This window comes from Eublepharis macularius, chromosome 2 (assembly GCF_028583425.1).
Source record: "Eublepharis macularius isolate TG4126 chromosome 2, MPM_Emac_v1.0, whole genome shotgun sequence".
Classification (NCBI taxonomy): Eukaryota; Metazoa; Chordata; class Lepidosauria; order Squamata; family Eublepharidae; genus Eublepharis; species Eublepharis macularius.
In genome coordinates, this window is record NC_072791.1 from 10,431,177 (window position 1) to 10,444,035 (window position 12,859).

A 12,859-nucleotide genomic window follows, 5' to 3' on the forward strand; every position below is an offset into this window, starting at 1 on the left:
GGGGGGTTTCTTAAGTGACATAAATTTGACTGTGGGAACAGTGGCATTCACCAGGAGGTGAAGGCAGTCAGGGTTTTTCAAGGAAGGGACTTTTATTTATTCATTTTCAACCTGCCCTTCGTTTTCACATCCAGGCGCAGTCTTTTTCCTTAAGTGTTTCACGTAGTCCTGCCACAAAGGGATTGGGGCATCTAAGACATGCTCTTGTTGGGATGATATAGAACGTTAGCCATGGCTTGTGACGTTGGTATAAAGATCTGCACCCTAAGGTGCAAAGTGCAGGTGAAGCGCACCCATGAGAAGACCCCGTTACAGCTTGTAAGACACGATGTCACACCTTGTAATTTCCTTGTGGGAGGAAGAGCATGTTGTAAAGGCTTGCATCCCTAATAAAGACAGGGATTGTGCTTTCTTGCCATGCTCCTTAATTTTTGTACGGTTTACTTATTAAACATTTTACATCCTGTCTTTCCTCTTGGCTCCGGGTGGAAGTTTCAACCGGCAACTAATTCCGTTGCCTTAATTCACCCGCTTTGTCTGGCCCAGAGGTTCTTGGAAGCAGTCTTGACTCCCCTGCCCACCAGTAGCTGAGGGCAAAGCATGTCTTCACTGTATTTCCTACCACTTCTCTCCCCCCCCCCCCATCATTGTGAAGTGGGGCGTCCTTCTATTTGCTTCCTTGGAGCACGTCTGTCTCAAATTATATCCCTCCTCGGGTCAGGGAGGATTAAAGACTGACAAAAGAAAAAGCGTCTTGCATTCTATTCTCAGGTCAAAAAAGGCCCTGCGACAGCAGCAACTCCTCCCTGGCAAAGAAACAAAAGCGTACCCCAAAGCGAGCGAGCACTGTAGCCAAAAGTGAGAAGAATGGGACAGGTACGTCTTCAGAAGGGATTCTGCTGCTCCCCCTCAGTTGATAGTATGCGCTGTGCTTTCCTAGGTGCGAGTTTCTCTTCCGTGACACAGAGCCAGGGTTGGTTGGTTGATTTGTTTGTCATTTATAGTCCACCTTTCTCACTGAGACTCAAGGCAGATTACACGGTGTGAGATTAGTGCAGTCAGTATCAAGGGCATTTCAGTAAAAAATGTCATAGGGTACATAAATGCAAATTTACAACATCAGCAAAAAATCCAATACAGAGTTGAAGAAATGCTGAAACAGAGCATAAGTGATTCTAAGACTGACGTTAAACAACATAGAACTACCCAGTAGGTTCATATTTAAAGCAAGAGACAGTACATAGTGGTGAAGTCTATAGGCCCTGCTGTCTCTTTAGGGAAGCATCCCTTGGTCAGGAAGCAATATGTGGAACAGTGTCAAGCATGTCTCCTCATCCAGAATAATGGAAGTCTTCGCTTCCTTCTGCTGCCCTGCATACACGTGCACCGCACTCTCTCTGATCTCAGTTCTGGACAGGGTCTGTGAACACACATAGCTTTCAAAGAACTACGCTGCGCTCTGCTGGAAATAGAAGCACAAGGCTATCCTCCTCTGGGGGCGGGGGCATGTTTTTAGTGTACTGTTTGCTTTCTGCTTCCAAGACAGTGTATACAGCTCTTGAGAGATGATGCAACAGTAAACTGTAATAGCGATATAGAGCAACCAATGAAACAGCCTGGGACAACAGCCAAAAATACTTCACTCTCGCACTTAAATTCCGTCAAGGCAGTAGCCTGACAGGGCCTGCCTGGGTGCCACCACCAAAAATGCCATGCCATTAGTTTACTACCTCAATTCATCCTTCACATGAGAGTCCCATAAAAAGCAAGGTCCTTCCAGCTGACCTTAACAGGAAGTCTCATACGAGAAGGAATGGTCAGGGACAGTGAACATTTCCTCTCCCCCCTCCCCCAAATAATTACTGAGTCAGTCCTATGGACCTGCTTCTTTCCCTCTGAGTTCCAGTCATTGCTTTGCAGCATAGGATAGAAATGACTAAGAGACTGCAAAGTCTTTTTTTTAAAAAAAAATTATTTTATTACAGCAAACGACAAGCAAAGGTTCACATAAAAAATAAGAACAAATAAACAAGAACGGAGGGAGACATACCATTTAAACATGTTACAGATTTTTTTCTTATTGTTGAAAAGTCTTCACACCGTCTTAGCAGTCAAGCTGCACACACTGTTTGTGGCCCAGTTTCTGTGTTTTTTGTTGAATTTAGAGCCCCTGCTTAACTGTTGTGCTAAATAAGAGTCTCAGATTGGTTGCCCTTTTGCAACATAGCTGTGCTAACTAGAGAAACCGGATTTAAAAAGTGTATTCTCTCGTTTCAAAGGTGAAATGACCATTATCACTAGCAGTTTTATAGGAAATTTAATAATAATAATAACTACTACAACCGATTTATATGCCGCCCTTCAGGACAACTTAATGCCCACTCAGAGCAGTTTACAAAGTATGTTATTATTATCCCCACAACAGTAATCACCCTGTGAGGTGGGTGGGGCTGAGAGAGCTCTGAGAGAGCTGTGACTGGCCCAAGGTCACCCAGCTGGCTTCAAGTGGAGGAGTTGGGGAATCAAACCCAGCTCTCCAGATTAGAGTCCCGTACTCTTAACCACTACATCAAACCGGGAAAGCCTGCTTGGGAAGCGCTCGTGGGCCCGAGTTGCCCTGGTGAGGTCATGCTTCTTTCAAGGGAGAGAGAAAACAAGAAAGAGTGGGGGGAACGGAGCTCAGGCTACCCAGGCTCAAAAAGTTTAGCTCAAATGGTGGTCCCCTACTTTAACTTGATTTATATATCACCCTTAGGGACAACTTAATGCCACACTCAGAGTGGTTTCCAAAGTGTGTTATTATTGGTTGTTGGGGGTTTTCCGGGCTGTATTGCCGTGGTCTTGGCATTGTAGTTCCTGAAGTTTCGCCAGCAGCTGTGGCTGGCATCTTCAGAGGTGTAGCACCAAAAGACAGAGATCTCTCAGTGTCACAGTGTGGAAAAGATGTAGGTCATTTGTATCTACTCAGGAGGGGTGGGGTTGAGCTGAGTCATTCTGTAAGAGTTTCCCAGGGTGTGGAATGCTAATGGCGGGAGGCTTCACTGTATCCTGAGGAGGTTCTTTTGCATATGGATTGGTGCTTGATGTGCTAATCTTCTCTGCAGGGCTATTGTCGGGTGTGGAGTGTTTTGTTGGCCTGGTGTTTTTCAGAACTGGAGCCCATGCTCTGTTCATTCTTAAGGTTTCTTCTTTCCTGTTGAAGTTTTGCTTATGCTTGTGAATTTCAATGGCTTCCCTGTGCAGTCTGACAAAGTAGTTGGAAGTGTTGTCCAGTATTTTGGTGTCCTGGAATAAGATACTGTGCCCTGTTTGAGTTAGGCTATGTTCAGCCACTGCTGATTTTTCAGGCTGTCCAAGTCTGCAGTGTCTTTCATGTTCTTTTATTCTTGTCTGGATGCTATGCTTTGTGGTCCCGATGTAAACTTGTCCACAGCTGCAGGGTATACGGTATACTCCTGCAGAGGTGAGGGGGTCTCTGCTGTCTTTTGCTGATCGTAGCATCTGTTGTATTTTTCGGGTGGGTCTGAATACTGCTTGAAGGTTGTGCTTTTTCATAAGCTTTCCCATCTGATCAGTAATTCCTTTGATATATGGCAAAAACACTTTTCCTGTAGGTGACTGTTTTTCCTTGGTTGTTTGATTCATCCTGGGTTTGATTGCTCTTCGGATTTCATTTCTGGAGTAGCCATTTGCCTGAAGTGCGTGGTTTAGATGATTAATTTCCTCATTGAGAAAGCGCGGCTCACATATCCGTCTTGCACGATCCACTAATGTTTTCATTATGCCTCTTTTCTGTCGGGGGTGGTGATTGGAGTTTTTGTGTAAGTACCGATCAGTATGAGTTGGTTTCCTGTAGACCTTGTGACCTAACTGAAAGTTTGCTTTCAGTTATGCCAGCCACAGCTGCTGGCGAAACGTCAGGAACTACAATGCCAAGACCACGGCAATACAGCCCGGAAAACCCCCAACAACCATCGTTCTCCGGCCGTGAAAGCCTTCGACAATACATGTGTTATTATTATCCTCATGACAATCACCCTGTGAGGTGGGTGGGGCTGAGAGAGCTCTGAGAGAGCTGTGACTGGCCCAAGGTCACCCAGCTGGCTTCAAGCGGAGGAGTTGGGGAATCAAACCTGGCTCTCCAGATTAGAGCCCTGCCGCTTTTAAGCACTACACCAAACTGGCAAACAGTTTAGTCTGTTGTATTCAACAAATACTTGAATTGCACACTAAGGTGTCATGGCCCAGTTTTATTAGATTTGTGACATCCAAATTGACCTAAGCATACATGATTTTGAATTAGAACGCGGGAAATGGTTAGTCCCGTCTCTCACCAGGCTGAGGAAACACCAATGCCCCCTCTCCATTTTTTTTTCAAATTTTCTTTGTTGTGGGTTGCCTCCAACGATTCATGGGTGCAAGGATCATGGATTTTGGCGCGTTTTCCTCCTCCCAGCTACCTGTTTGACCTTGGGAAATTTGATTCCTAGGCCAGCAGGACCCACGGACAATAGGTTGGGAGGGCTGCGCTCAGATAGGGGCAGAAATGCTCCCCCCTCCCTCTTTTTGGAAATGCAGCCCTGCAGACGCAAGTGGGCAGGGTGGTTTGGCCTGTTCCCTTTGGTCAGAATAGCCCTTTTGACCCGGTCCCAGGGCCCTGGGAATCATCTTTTCCTGATGCCAGACGGGACTGCTGGGTGGAGGGGAAACACAGCAAAGACCTGCAGTTGCCAGCACCTTCTGCTGACTGGATCAGGCCCTGTAATGTTACTAGTATAAAGACTTTACTTTACTTTACTTTACTTTAATTGAATTTTTATACCGCCCATCTCCCGAAGGACTCGGGGCGGTGTACAGCAAAAGTAAAACATACAAATATAAAACACTAAGAATATAAAATAAACATATTAAATAATTTAACTCAAAACAGGACAGTTCAGTTAAAACACATTTAGGCCAGCCCCGCTTGTTGGAACAATAACGTCTTAAGGGCACAGCGAAAGATGTGTAGGTCAGGGACCTTACGTATCTCTGGGGGCAATTCATTCCAGAGGGCAGGGGCCCCGACAGAGAAGGCTCTCCCCCTGGGGGTCACCAGCCGACATTGTTTGACCGACGGCACCCTGAGGAGGCCCTCTCTGTGGGAGCGTACCGGCCTGTGGGAGGCTATCGGTAGCAGCAGGCGGTCTCGTAAATACCTAGGCCCGAAGCCATGGAACGCTCTAAAGATGGCAACCAGCACCTTGAAGCGCACCCGGAAGACCACCGGAAGCCAATGTAGCTCGCGCAGGAGAGGTGTTACATGGGCACACCGTGTCGCTCCCATAATCACCCACATGAATAATGCGGACAGTGGAATGTGTTCTTGGTGTAGACCTGTTATGAGGGTCAGCTTCTTACCTACAGTCTGTCCCAGTAAATGAGTTTAGGCACAGCTGGCTGTAAATGAGAAGTTGCCTGGTATGATATAAATTTTTGAGCTCTCGTAAAGGGACCAGTCTCGGGGAGCCTCAAGAACAGAAAAATAAAAACAAGTTTTGTACGACATGGGCACGAAAACTGGCATCTCATAGGGACTAAGGGCGTGAGCTCAGAAGTTTGTATCTCACCTGAGCAATAAACTAATGGGTGAGAGGAGCTACTGGCTTGCCTAAGCTGTGAGCGTACCCTTTCCCCAAAACTGTGATTTAGGGCAGGCCTTGGCAAATTTTCTTTGGCTTTCTGAGCCACCCCAAACATTTAGAAGCCAGACTTATTTTTCAGCCTCCAGTGTTCTATATCTTAATCGCCAAACTTCCTCATTATTGCTACCACAAAACCTAATCCTAAACTTTACACAGTTTAGTCTTATTTTTAAAAGCTGTAACAAAAGTGTTCTAGTGTATAAATAAATATGGGGTAACGACAAACACCTAACCTCTGTCACCTAAGTAAGCTTTGCACTGAGAATCGCCAAGGGGCACGAACAATAAATGACCGATGAAAATACGAGGCACTACAATGAAATTTTCTAGGCCTCTGATTTGTGAAGTCTTTATCTCGGAGTACATAGCGGCCTAGCTGACAGTGCTGTTGTGAAAAATACTAAGAGGAATGTATGAGCAGCCATACATTTGGACCATTATACATATACCTATAGATATATACTTCCGTCTTCAAGCCTATGCCAAAGGACATGGGTTGGTTTCTTTTGGCATGCAGCCACATACCTCATTCTTCTGTTTCAGAGTACTGACTGAGTAGAAATAGGCTAATCCAAATTGTACTGCGCCCTGTTACAGGACAAAGCAGCGACAGTGAAGATCTTCCAGCCCTGGACAGCTCAAGCAAATGTACTCCAGTCAAACACATCGGCGTGTCCAAGCCCCAGAAGCTCACTCGGTCGCCCGCAAGAATGATATCTCCTAACATCAAAGATGGCGAGAAGGACAAGCAGAGGGAGAAGAACCATCAAAACGTTTCCTCCAGGGTGTACAAATGGAGCTTCCAGCTCAGTAAGCTCTTTAGCAGTATGTCTCATTCTCAGCATGGCCCAATCTGCGGCTACTTAAATCCAGAGACTGGGAGCCACGGACAGACCGGGCGGACCTTTCTAGAATCCCGAGAAAAGCCCCAGGATTGCGGGATGAATCTGAAATCTTGGGGGGGGGGTATTGAAGGAGGGGGATTAACCCCCCACAAATGAAAAAAAATAGCGCCTGTATCTTTAAGAAATGAATGCCCTCAGTGGTTCTTGCTAGGCAACCACAACAGAATTGCCACTTTTCAAGCTTTGAGTTTCTGTTAGCAAAAGACTGGGGGGGGGGGAGGCGGCATGGCCCTTTCTTTTTCTTTTTCTTTTTGAATATATATTTATTTTATTTTATATATAAAGAAGTACAAGAACAGTCAACACTATACATAGATATACATAGAAACCAAATAGTTAACATCTAACTAGGCATTCTGAATGATTATATATACAAAGATATGTCACCTACACCATAGAGATTTATGCGGTTTGATTGAGGGTGTTCTTACAAGCTAAGTAGAACATCAAAACAGTCTTTAGATTTAACAAGTTTTTTAGTATAATCCGCTGTTGACAAATATTCTAAAACCGGAAACCAAAATTCAATAAACTGCGATTTGTAGTTTGGGTTTTCATGTTGTTTGGTGTAATCAGTCAATTTAGCTAAAATAAATAAATCCCAGATCTTTAGTAACCAGTTAGATATGGTTGGGCACTTCTCACTTTTCCAGGCTGGGCATGGCCCTTTCCAGGGCTGTTTTTAGCCTTTGAGGGCGAAGATTCATTGAGGCCCGGCCCACCAGCAACCATTGGGGTGCTTGATACCATGCAAGTTATATAACTCACCCAGGCTTGGGCTGCTTGCTAGTGTTGAACAGCAGCTATCCCAGAAAAGCCAGTGATGTGTAGTGGTTAGAGTTAGAGCAGGAACCGCGAGACCCAGGTTTGAATCACTACTCTGCCATGGAAGTTCACTGAGTGACCTTGGGCCAGTTCAGAAAGTATAACTGAAGTGTAGCCTCTCGTGGGTGTTGTGATGATAAAACTGAGGAAAGGAGAGTGGGTCCCCCACTGTGGAGAAAAGCAGGGTTTAAATGAATCAGTATAGCTGAAGATGGGGGGGGGGGACGGGACAGTGCTGATAAAGGAAAGGTTGGCTGGTGGTTGGGAAACAGAGAAGGAAGCTGGAAAAGGGGGGAGCTTATAGGGCCTTTCAGGGAAGGGAAAGAGAAATAATGGGGGAGGAGATTAGATTCCCCCCCCCCTGCAAGTTGTTGCAGGTCCCCCACTTGTATTTGCATATTCTTCAGCATGCGTATTTAGTGGAGCAAGCAAAAACGTGACCTGTTGCAATTGGAGTGGAGGGAGAGGAATATTAATGTATCAGATTATAGTTAGAGGGTGATTGAACAAATATGGGTAACTTGAGTTTCTGTTACAGTGGGTATCTTTCTAGCGATGCACATGAACTCAATACAACAACAGCAACAACATTCCATTTATATACTGCCCTCCAGGGCAACTTTACTCCCACTCAGAGCGGTTTACAAAGTATGTTGTTATTACCCCGACAACAGTCACCCTGTGAGGTGGGTGGAGCCGAGAGAGCTCTAAGAGAGCTGTGAGACTGGCCCAAGGTCACCCAGCTGGCTTCAAGCGGAGGAGTGAGGACTCAAACTCGGCTCTCCAGAATGGAGTCCCGCTGCTCTTAACCACTATACCGTACTGGTGTGTGTATATAGCACAGGCTGACCCCGTTTGGTGTTATGAGTTCTTCTCTACCTGTTAAATCTCTGCTTGAACACATACCCAGACATTACTATTGCGACTTATCGCTAAGCTGGCCCAATTAAACCTTGAGCCTTGAGTGGGAATTTAGAAATATTCATGAAAAAATCCAGAACTCAAAAGCTGTTGGCCAGTTTACAGGACGGGGATTATGTACAGAACGCTTAGTGTCTTAATCTCAGACTCCTAATGCAAGGGTGGTGGGGTGGAGGGAATTACATGCAGAACTAACATGTCCTCCTTTGGTCATAGATGCAGAGGAGTTAGCCGTGTTAGTCTGTGGTAGCAAAATCAAAAAGAGTCCAGAAGCCCCTTTAAGACTAACCAATTTTATTGTAGCATAAGCTTTCGAGAATCAAGTTCTCTTTGTCAGATGCATGTTACAGAAACTGGTCAAATATAGAAGAGGAGGGAGGAGGAGGGGAGGGGAGAGAAGGCTTATACTGCATTGGAATTGGTTTGGCTGCTACAAACTAACAGGGCAAACTCCAACTGACCCCAACACCAAAAGGAGATGTTTACATTTACTAGCAAAGGAATGTTTTGGTTGCACCCTCCCTCTCACGCCCTAATTGCCTCTTCTCTCTCCTCCCCTCCTCCTCCCTCCTTTTCTATATTTGACCAGTTTCTGTACCATGCATCTGACGAAGAGAACTTGATTCTCGAAAGCTTATGCTACAATAAAATTGGTTAGTCTTAAAGGTGTTACTGGACTCTTTTTGATGCCCTCCTTTGAGTCTTAGCCTTACCTAACAGTTATTTTCAAACTGTTCCATGGGACCATTTAGATCTTCATTGGAAAAAAAAATCAGTAATGGTGAACAATCTTTTCTGGACAACAGTTGGCTGATCCTCCCCTGCGGCCAGGAGTGATTGGGGAGTCTGACATTGTATTCGCTTCAAGGGGTGGCCTTAGCCCCACCCCAGAATCCTGGCTGATGTCATGTATTGAATGGAATATGCCCTGAGATGCTCTGCTCTGTGCCAGGGTCCCGTGGCTGGCGGGCAAGAGTTTCTCAGCAAATAGTGTAGTGGAGAGTACCGTCAAGTCGCACAGCATGATGGGAAGTGGGTGCTTTTACAGTCATGTAAACTGTTCTTCCAGCATAACCAGTTTCAGATTCACAAAGTCTGAAGTCTCGGCGTTGAGAAGATTTTTTTCCCCCCCACTCAGGATGGATTGGCTAGTAACCGGGAGATGAGGGTTGTTTTGTTTTGTTTTTTGGCTGCCCTTACAAGTTCTGCTTGGGAAGTGCTGTGTTCTAGATTGCGCATGAATCCAGTTGCGTCTGCAGGGTGGGTGGCCCTGCTTTGTTGCAGATGCTTAGGCTAAAATTTACACAAGGCTGTCTTCAGCTAAACGATCTGGAGAGCAGAGCAGACATTTAAATAAAAGTTCCGTGCAAAGAGCCAGTGTGGTAACAGCGCACCAGTTACAACGTGGGTCTGGAAAGATCAGAGTTCAGATTCTTCCTGGATCAGTCTTGCACACTTGACCTCTCTTGCCCTGCTGAATTGTTGTGAGTTTAAGATGGAAAGCAGGGTAGGGACCACGCACGCCATCCTGCACTCCTAGTAGGAAGGCCGGGGTGAAAATTTAGATAGAAACACACACTGCCATCATCACTGTTTTTCCTTTTCTCCGCCTAACTTCCCCTTCAACTTGTGTTGCTGGATTTGTGATGAATAGTGTAAAAGATTTGCTCACTGTGAGCGCTGAAGCCGTAAATTAAAATTTGTTTTGCTTTTAAAAATACAAATTTTTTCCCAACTACAAATTTTTTCCCAACTATAAATACTGTGAGATTAAAAATTAATTTTATCTCAGTTTTTTTTTTTAAGTACTGCATTTGGTTTGCCTACCTTGGCTATAAACTTGTTCAGTGGAGCAGATTATGAAATTTTTACAGTTTGGTACATAATGGAATCTTTGAAAACTTTCAGACTTCTGGTACGTACATTTAGGCTTAAGTGATTAAAAAAAAAATTTTTTTTTTGCTCTTTTAAGATGAATTGGACAACATGAACAGCACAGAGAGGATCTCTTTTTTACAAGAGAAACTGCAGGAAATCAGAAAATATTATATGTCTCTGAAGTCAGAAGTGGCCACCATAGACAGGAGAAGAAAACGGTTGAAAAAGAAAGACCGAGAAGGTAGGTTCAGACTTGGTGTACCTAACCAAAAAGAATGGAAACTATAGAGTCCAAAAAGTCATGTGGTGTATGTTAGATCAGTATTTTTCACGCCTTCTGTTTACATGTATTTGCGTGAGGAGGGGGTATGAAGTCCACAGCCTGTGTTTGCAAAACTACGTACCTCATGAAGAACATATGTTTTGTGTTAGGTTGGAAGTCTGAGGCAACTGGTTTTTGTGGACGTCACCCTGAACCAGCTTCATTTATTAGAGTTGCTTATTTATTAATTAAAACCAGGGCTTTTTTTCAGCTGGAACGCTGGAGAATGGAGTTACGGAACCTCTTGAAAATGGTCACATGGCTGGTGGCTCCACCCCCTGATCTCCGGACAGAGGGAGTTTAGATTGCCCTCCATGCCGCTGGAGCGGCGCAGAAAGCAATCTAAACTCCCCTCTGTCTGGAGATCAGGAGGGGGGGCCATCAGCCATGTGACCATTTTCACCGAGGGTGATTCAGACTTTAAAAAACTTGTTCTAGCTGACCCAAAGTGATGTCATTGTGCGGTCTTGGGAGCGTGCACACACTTTGCGCATGCGCATGTGGTACCAGGGGCACCACCTCCTGCCAAGAGTTGCCCCCTGTGCTGGCAACCCACTGAGTTCCACCACCTCTTTTCCCAGCAACACAAGTTGAAGGGGAAGTTAGGCGGAGAAAAGGAAAAACAGTGTGCAAGCTTGCCATTTGGGCAAAACCTCTGTCATAGTGGGTTGGATCCTACCCGTCCTACCGCTCTTCTGAGCAAAGTTGGAGGGTGGTTCCTCCCAGGGAGGCTCATTGAGCTGATCTGGTAACTCCAGCATGGGAGGCCAGCAGTTAAGTGAATTAACTCTATGTGATGAGGAAAGACCTCGGTATCCATTCAGGAGTTGGTGCCGAGCTCAAAGCGCTGGGTCGAGGGAGGAGAGGCGGTGGCGTGACGGTGCAGCTGCCACCGGCTCTCTCGCGGGGGCCTAACTCCTCTTCTGTTATCTGCAGTGTCTCACGCAGGAGCTTCCATGTCCTCGGCTTCCTCAGACACTGGAATGAGCCCTTCCTCCTCCTCTCCTCCACAGAACGCGCTTGCTGTCGAATGCAGGTGATACCGGACTCCTCTGCCTCATACAGCAAGGTGCTGTCACGGACAGAAACCCTGAAATACCATAGAAAGCACTCAACTGGTTTGACATTGCCAAGTATATTCTGTATACTCTTCCACTGCTGGACTGTGTCGGTCTCTCCTGTCCGCCCCCCTCCCCCTTCCTTTTTGTCATTGTGGATATATATATTTTTTTAATTTTAACCTTTTATTGTGGAGATTGATTAAGCTGATTGGCAACAGAAGGTTCATAGGTGCACTCGGACACCTAAGTCTTTGTGCTTATTTGTTTTGTTTGCTGTTGAAACAAAAAAAGGGGGGGGCACTTAATAAAATTGGGAAAAAACTGATACCCAATGAAGCATTTGGGTGTTACAAGGAAATTACTTTTTTTAAAAAAAAAGAACAAGTGCACCATACCGGCATCAAAACAGGTTCAGTCAAAATATGAATTTACTGCTGCACTTTTTTCACCGAGCTGTATCTTAAGATTCCTGGGTGAGAGTCCCGTCCCCCCCACTATTTTTTCTTTTTGGGTTAGGCCTTTTGTTTGGGGAAAAGCACTTGCTTTATACAGAACTGCCAAAGTATGTGTTTAGCAATGTGCCCAGTTTTAAAGGTGTAAATTGGACAAAATAAATTGTGAACGGAAGTGTAGTTGACTGGAAACTACCATTGTAATGAGTCTTCCACTTTTTTATAGGATTTTTGAGCACACGATTATGCAAATATTTTAAATGTTTAATGTTTACAGTGGAATTGTGAATAGGTTTTCAGTGGACTATCTAATCCCTTGACAAAAGTATTTTGTCTTTTTTTCTATGTAATTTCAGAGTTTTTATTTTGTTACAAAAAGGCAAAAAAATAAAATATATAACAATGAAGTTATTTAACAAGATTTCTAAAGCTGAATTTTTTTGTGTAAAATAAGGTATCTTGCGACCTGTTAAATATATTTATTCAGACATTGGATGTTGTATTTTTATGTATTTTTAAAAAAAATATTAATAAAATTGGGGAGAAAGTCTAGGTTAGGTTCACTCTTTCAATAAAATAATACCTGTCACTTATAAAAACCCTGTACAGGTGGGCTGTATGTATTAGCCATACCTGTATGTAAAGTGGTTTCATCTGTTCAACCTTCCGCAGTGTAAAACTGTAATCTGGCATCTGGATTAAACGATAACCTGTCTGAAAACTTTGGCAGTCCTAGTACTTCTGTTGCTTTGAGGAACATTTTTCCCCCCCTTGTGTTGCCCTTACATTGCTTTATCACAGTTTTCATTTG

The 12,859-nt window shown here is 44.6% G+C and overlaps 1 protein-coding gene across 1 annotated transcript in view; it reads left to right on the forward strand.

Annotated features, from left to right (window-relative positions):
- ARID4A (AT-rich interaction domain 4A) overlaps positions 1 to 11,683 on the forward strand; it is an 84,450-nt gene extending 72,767 nt beyond the window's left edge. Inside the window, exons 22-25 of the mRNA XM_054970872.1 lie at positions 772 to 876; positions 6,282 to 6,494; positions 10,308 to 10,454; positions 11,472 to 11,683. Coding sequence (XP_054826847.1) covers positions 772 to 876; positions 6,282 to 6,494; positions 10,308 to 10,454; positions 11,472 to 11,575 — 569 coding nt within the window. The 3' untranslated portion in view covers positions 11,576 to 11,683. The remainder of the gene's footprint in view (positions 1 to 771; positions 877 to 6,281; positions 6,495 to 10,307; positions 10,455 to 11,471) is intronic.
- The last annotated feature ends 1,176 nt before the right edge of the window (positions 11,684 to 12,859 follow it).